This window comes from Austrofundulus limnaeus, unplaced genomic scaffold (assembly GCF_001266775.1).
Source record: "Austrofundulus limnaeus strain Quisiro unplaced genomic scaffold, Austrofundulus_limnaeus-1.0 Scaffold235, whole genome shotgun sequence".
In the NCBI taxonomy this organism is placed as follows: Eukaryota; Metazoa; Chordata; class Actinopteri; order Cyprinodontiformes; family Rivulidae; genus Austrofundulus; species Austrofundulus limnaeus.
In genome coordinates, this window is record NW_013952637.1 from 320618 (window position 1) to 327737 (window position 7120).

General features: G+C 47.8%; 1 protein-coding gene and 1 long non-coding RNA gene across 2 annotated transcripts in view; both read left to right on the forward strand.

Moving 5' to 3' along the window:
* eif3s10 (eukaryotic translation initiation factor 3, subunit 10 (theta)) overlaps positions 1-5435 on the forward strand; it is a gene marked incomplete in the record, with an annotated part of 15801 nt that extends 10366 nt beyond the window's left edge. Inside the window, 10 exon segments of the mRNA XM_014019892.1 lie at positions 1162-1275; positions 1349-1471; positions 1546-1699; positions 1849-2030; positions 2199-2281; positions 2767-3069; positions 3071-3411; positions 4582-4708; positions 4783-4967; positions 5254-5435. Coding sequence (XP_013875346.1) covers positions 1162-1275; positions 1349-1471; positions 1546-1699; positions 1849-2030; positions 2199-2281; positions 2767-3069; positions 3071-3411; positions 4582-4708; positions 4783-4967; positions 5254-5429 — 1788 coding nt within the window.
* LOC106525602 (uncharacterized) lies at positions 3418-4392 on the forward strand. Its single transcript, XR_001311140.1, has 2 exons — positions 3418-4166; positions 4244-4392. It is a non-coding gene; the product is annotated as an uncharacterized LOC106525602 (long non-coding RNA).
* Positions 5436-7120: the final 1685 nt, after the last annotated feature.

A 7120-nucleotide genomic window follows, 5' to 3' on the forward strand; every position in this document is an offset into this window, starting at 1 on the left:
AATTCACTAACACAAGTAAACCGTGGCTAACGGCGGTGAACCGTGGCTAACGGTGATAAACCGTGACTAACGGAGGTGAACCGTGGCTAACGGCGGTGAACCGTGGCTAACGGCGGTGAACCGTGGCTAACGGCGGTGAACCGTGGCTAACGGTGATAAACCGTGACTAACGGAGGTGAACCGTGGCTAACGGCGGTGAACCGTGGCTAACAAGGAGATAAAAGCTTCGGTCTTTAGCGAGGGTGAACGACTTGTCATCATTTCCATCGTTAAATTCTTGAGATCTGCGTCCACTCTGGTATTTTTTTTTTTTTTTGGATTTGTCGAAAGCCTCAGCAATGATTTAAGTCCTGATGGGTTCTTGAATGCTAGCTTGTTGTTGTTAGCATTTTAGCAGACAGACTCTGTGTTGCATTCAGGAGGTAACAAACTTTACATGTTCTCAAACTGGGAGTAGTTGTTCCGATGTTTATAATTATAAAGTTTGTGTGTAACCCTACAGGGTTAATTGGTAAAATAATATTAATAATTCTTAAAATAACTGGTTGTTTTTCAGTATGGAGTATTCAAATTATTTTTCTAGTGAGAAAGTTGTTTTTTCTGACGCAACTTGAATGTTGCGCGGGTCGTGTCGGACGGGAAACAGCTTGACCAAAAAGGATAAAAATAAAGCCGCGCTGGTAAACGCGTACAAATATAATCGGTTCTGTTTGTTTTGATATCGGGCCGATAACTATCGGCACCCCTGTTGTCTTTCCAAAAATACGTTCACTTTTCTTACAAACATTTGATATCACTGGTGCTTTAAGGTTTCATCTACAGCTTTAGTTCCTTAGAGGATTTCCAGGAATTAATTGAAGTTTAAAACTGACTGCTAAGAAGGTTTTTGCTATATTTGATAAAAAAAAGCACTTAGATAGGAATAAAACAATTGGTCTGTTAACAATAATTGCATTCTTCAACAAAAAATACTTCGATTCATGAGTTTCTGACACAGTGTTTGTTTATTTATTTATTTTTTGTCATTTGGTTTATTGTGAAATTGGTCTTAAATTTAATTTCATTTGGCATTAAAACGTCTTAAACTGTAGGAACCCTGTGATCTGATTATCTGTGAACTCCACACAGTTTTATTAAGAACAAGTCATTGTTTCTCCTCAGATCGACTACTTTGAGAGAGCCAAACGTCTGGAGGAGATTCCKCTCATCAAGAAGGCGTACGAGGAGCAGCGCGTCAAAGACATGGAGCTGTGGGAGCTGCAGGAGGAGGAGAGGGTGCGTYCAGGACATGTCAAAACAAACTCTTTGATGGGCCGGGGGGCTTACATCTGGATGTTTCCTCTTTCAGATCAGCAACCTGAAAGTTGAGCGGGAGAAAGCTCTGGAGCACAAGAAGCGAATGTCCAGGATGGTGGAGGACAAAGAGGGCTTCCTGTCCAAGATAACCGCCGCTCGCAGTTTCATATACGAGGTAGAGTTCGTCCCGCAGAGGGACAGGAGACGTCTGAGGAGCTGGACGTGAAGAGGACGTTTCTGTCTCCACAGGAAAAGCTGAAAGCCTTCCAGGAGCGCCTGGTGGAGGAGAGGAAGAAACGCCTGGAGGAACGAAAGAGGCAGCGCAAAGAGGACCGGCGTAACGCTTTCTACCGCCAGAAGGAGGAAGAGAGGCAGCGGATCCACGAGGAGCAGCTCAAGAAAGGTTTGGATTCTGAAAAACAGCGATCAGTAAATCACCTGAAGACATTTAAAAAAGGATCTGAGCTGTGCTGCGTTTAAATGTCGTGGGAAAAGACAGCCACGCCCCCCAGAATGTCAGCGTCTCTTTTTATTTTCTTTCTGTTGTCGTAGAGCGTGAGGAGAGAGAACGCATCGAGCAGGAGCGACAGGAGGAGGAGGAGCGCGAGTACAAGGAGCGTCTGCGCAAACTGGAGGAGCAGGAGCTGAAGCAGCGCGCCCGTCAGCAGGAGATCGAGGAGCGGGAGCGCCTCCGCGAGGAGAACAGACGGGCTCCTCAGGAAGAGAAACCCAAGGTTTCAAGAAATAAACAGCTGTTTTAATAATTAATACAAATTATTATTATTATTATTATTATTATTTTTCCCCCGTTGTTTCTCAGGAAGTTCAGTTTCTGTAGTGTTATAATTTTTGTCCTGCCGTGTGATGACAGTGGTCCTCAAAAGGTGCTTCTTGGTTTTCAGGACTGGGGGGACAAGGACGACCGGGGCTGGAGGAAACGCACTGAAGGAGGGGAATCAGAATGGCGTCGTCCTGTTCCTGACAGGTATGGACAGATCTGACACCACTTCCTGTTAAGGCTGCTCGATTATTAGAAAAATTATAATCACGATTGTTTTGATTGAAATTGAGATCTAGATTATTTAACAAAATTATTCTTTTACTTTGATAACATGAATTAACTGAACAGAAACAATGGCTGTTAAACAATGTTTCCCTCAGGACTTCAAATATTTATGAAAAAATTAGACAAAGTGTGAGGAGCCTGCAGCATCGTGCTAGCAGTGGCACTGGATTCACAACACAAAACAGCTTAACCGTAAACTGTGAACTTTGATCACTATGTTTTTATGATCKTTGAAAACCCAAATCGTAATTAAGATCAAAATCCGATTAATTGCCCAGCCCTACTTATTGTTCTGGACTTTAGTTGTAACGTTTCTGGCAGATGAGATCTTTTAGGTTTTGAGGGCTCAGGTTTCAGGATCAGAAACCAGTCTGGGTCTTAAACTCTGAGTTTTGTGTCTGCAGGGATTGGAGACAAAAGGATGAGCGAGAGGACAAGKCTGGTTCCTTCAAAGGAGGGGAGGACAAAGGACCCCGTCAAGGTATTGATGAGGATCAGGGTCCTCGTCGCTCTGGTGAAGAAGAGCGTTCTCAGCGCAGAGGACCGGAGGACGACCATGGACCACGCAGAGCGTTCGATGACGACCGCGGCCCCAGGAGGGCCGGCGATGACGATCGTGGTCCAAGGCGAGCTTTTGACGATGATCGTGGTCCCAGGCGAGGTTTTGACGACGATCGTGGTCCCAGGCGAGGTTTTGACGANTCCCAGGCGAGGTTTTGACGACGATCGTGGTCCCAGGCGAGGTTTTGACGATGATCGTGGTCCAAGGCGTGGCTTCGACGATGATCGCGGTCCAAGACGTGGTTTTGACGATGACCGTGGACCAAGACGTGGCTTCGATGACGATCGTGGTTCCAGACGTGGTTTCGATGATGACAGGGGTCCTCGTAGAGGTCTGGATGAGTCCAGGTCCTCCAGGCGAGGGGCTGATGATGACTGGGGTCCTAGAAGAGGAGGAGATGATGACAGAGTCAGCAGGAGAGGTGCAGATGATGGTCCACGCCATGGAGGGGATGACGCCAAACCCTGGAAGCCCCTCGGTAGACCTGGTTAGTGGCTTCTTTTTTTTTTTTTTAATAACGTAACAGTTTTTGAAAGGGAGCAGTTTGGGTCTTTAGATCTCAATCTGGTCTTTAGGTATCAATCTGGTCTTTAGGTCTCAATCTGTTCTTTAGACCTCCATTTGGACTTTAGGTAATAGTGTGGTCTTCAGGTCATAAGCAGGTCTTCAGGTCATAAGCAGGTCTTTAGGTCTCAGTCAGGACTTTAGGTCTCAGTCAGGACTTTAGGTCTCAATCTGGTCTTTAGGTCTCCATTTGGACTTTAGGTCGTAGTCTGGTCTTCAGGTCTCAGTCGGGTCTTTAGGTCATAGTCGGGTGTTTAGGTCGTAGGCAGGTCTTTAGTTCTTAGTCAGGTCTTTAGTTCGTAGGCAGGTCTTTAGGTCATGGCTGGGACTTTAGTTCATGGCCGGGACTTTAGTTCATAGTCGAGTCTTCAGATCATAGTCGGTACTTTAAGTCATGGTCGGGTCTTTAGATCATAGTCAGGACTTTAGGTCGTGGTCGGGTCTTTAGATCATGGTCAGGACTTCAGATCGTATTCAGGTCTTTAGGTCGTGGTCGGGTCTTTAGATCATATAGTCAGGACTTTAGGTCGTAACGGGTCTTTAGATCATAGTCAGGACTTTAGGTCGTGGTCGGGATTTTAGGTCGTGGTCGGGTCTTTAGATCATATAGTCAGGACTTTAGGTCGTAACGGGTCTTTAGATCATAGTCAGGACTTTAGGTCGTGGTCGGGATTTTAGGTCGTGGTCGGGTCTTTAGATCATATAGTCAGGACTTTAGGTCGTAACGGGTCTTTAGATCATAGTCAGGACTTTAGGTCGTGGTCGGGATTTTAGGTCGTGGTCGGGACTTTAGGTCGTGGTCGGGTCTTTATATCATGGTCAGGACTTTAGGTCGTATTCAGGTCTTTAGGTCGTGGTCGGGTCTTTAGACCATAGTCAGGTCTTTAGGTCATGGTTGGGACTTTAGGTTGTGGTTGTTTTTTTAAGTCTCAGTTTTGCACTTAACCATAAAACGTGAGTGTAAACAGACCAAGCAAGTGGTTTCCTAGATCTCAGTCCAGACTTTAGGCCTCTGTCTGGTCGAGAGGTCTCAGTCTGGTCTTGTGGTCTCAGCCTGGTCTTGTGGTCTCAGCCTGGTCTTGTGGTCTTGCAGGTGGCTGGAGAGAGCGGGAAAAGGCTCGAGAGGAGAGCTGGGGACCTCCTCGTGGTGGGACTCACGAAGATGGAGATGAAGATGAAGGGGACGAAAGGTCCAGTTTCAGAGACAGCCGTCCACAGAGGTGGGTCCACCTCCAATCTGAATCTAGTTTTTAATCCCGACGAGTTTTCTGATGAACCGGATCYGTGTCCTCAGAGAGGAGAGCAGCTGGAGGAGAGGGGGCACCGACGACGGAGGCTGGAGAGATTCACGCAAAGAGGACCAGGACCGCAGCGACCGTGAAGACCGCAGAGACCACAATGACCGTCGCGTCGAGCGCCGAGACCGAGACCGCCGTGACGACCGCGAAGTCAGAGGCCCACCCAGAGACAACGATGAAGGTAAACAACACAAGTCTGTTTATTTTAGTGATTTTACGAGTAGAGGTGTCTTACTTTGTGGGCGGASTTAGACCGAGATGTGATTGACAGATTGACGGTGTGAAGGCTGTGAACACCGTCAATCTGTCAATCAGTCCTAAGATGTTCAGGTCCAAAAACCACGAAGAATAAACGGGTCATCAGGTTTTTGTATGTTGGATAAATACAAGAGTATCATCGGCGTAACAATGGATATTTATCCATGTTGAACTCCTCCTTTATTCTCACCAACGTCTYGTTTCTTCAGGTGGCTCCTGGCGCCGCAGCGGTGAGGAAAGGCGAGAGGAGCGGGACCGGCCCAAAGAGCGGGAACGAGAGCGCGACGCAGACGCGGAGAAGAGCGCCTGGCGTACGGATAAGGAAACCCCTCGTCGCACCAAGAACGAGACGGACGACGACGGCTGGACGACCGTGCGTCGCTGAGCAACATACAAAATGCGTGGCGGCGGCGTTAAACGAGCTGTTAGCTGACGCTACGCTTCGATCTGTAGCTTGTAGTTTCCTGCGGGGCTTTATTTTATCTTTATTGTCCTAAAAAAAAACTAAAATTTACAAACAAGTTGCTCATAATCAAATAAAGCTTCTTTATCTCTGAACAAGTTGGTTAAAAGTTTTAATCTTGCTTGAAGTGAAACAAAAATACAAACTTTCTTTTTAAAATAATCATTTATTCCAGACACATGGATCAGACCTGTTAGCTTAAATAAAACCTCCTGATTGGTTGATTTAGTGACGTTAGCTTCTGCTCTGCATGTTTAGATCAGCTCCTGTGTGAGGACAGATCCTGACTTTATTAATAAAGATGTTTGCTCAACAACTCAGTCTGCTGTGCTTCTCTGCTCTGTGGACGGTTGTCTCTCAATGTGTGTGTTTGTGTCTCTGAAGGTCTTGTGGTCTTTGTGTCTGAACGTCTCACTGTGACGCTCAGGATCAAACTCTTCTAACCTTCTGCCACAGATTCGTTTGTTTTGACAAAGAACCACGAGAGCTGGAAAAGTTCTTCAGGTCTCCTTTGGTCTGACTCCATGATCCTGATCCATCAGGTCTCCTTTGGTCCNCCTGGTCCACACACACACCTGGTCCAGACACACACCTGGTCCACACACACCTGGTCCAAACATACCTGGTCCACACACACCTGGTCCAGACACTCACCTGGTCCAGACACACACCTGGTACACACATACCTGGTCCAGACACACACCTGGTCCACACACACCTGGTAAACACACACCTGGTCCAGACACACACCTGGTCCACACACACCTTGTCCAGACACATAACTGGTCCACACACATTTGATCCAGACACACACCTGGTAAATACACATCTGGTCCACACACACCTGGTCCACACACACCTGGTCCAGACACACACACCTGGTGCACACACACACCTGGTCCACACACACACCTGGTCCATACACACCTGGTCCACACACACACCTGGTAAACACACACCTGGTCCACACACACCTGGTCCACACACACCTGGTAAATACACATCTGGTCCTCACACACCTGGTCCACACACACCTGTTCCAGACACACACACCTGGTGCACACACACACCTGGTCCACACACACACCTGGTCCACACACACCTGGTCCACACACACACCTGGTCCATACACACCTGGTCCACACACACACCTGGTAAACACACACCTGGACCAAACACACCTGGTCCAGACACACACCTGGTGTCCACACACACCGTGTCCACACACACACCTGGACCAGCTGCAGGATGTTCTTCATCTGAAGGAGTGAATCTAAGTGTTTGTTTGAGTCTCAGAATCCTGCTGTCCTCTCAGATGGGAAAAAGGGCAGTGGACAGAGGACAGAGGACAGAGGACAGAGGACAGAGGACAGGACAGAGGACAGAGGACAGAGGACAGAGGTCAGAGTACAGAGGACAGAGGACAGGGGACAGAGGTCAGAGTACAGAGGACAGAGGACAGAGGACAGAGGTCAGAGTACAGAGGACAGAGGACAGGGGACAGAGGTCAGAGTACAGAGGACAGGGGACAGAGGACAGAGGACAGGGGACAGAGGACAGAGGACAGGGGACAGAGGACAGAGGACAGAGGACAGAGGACAGAGGACAGGGGA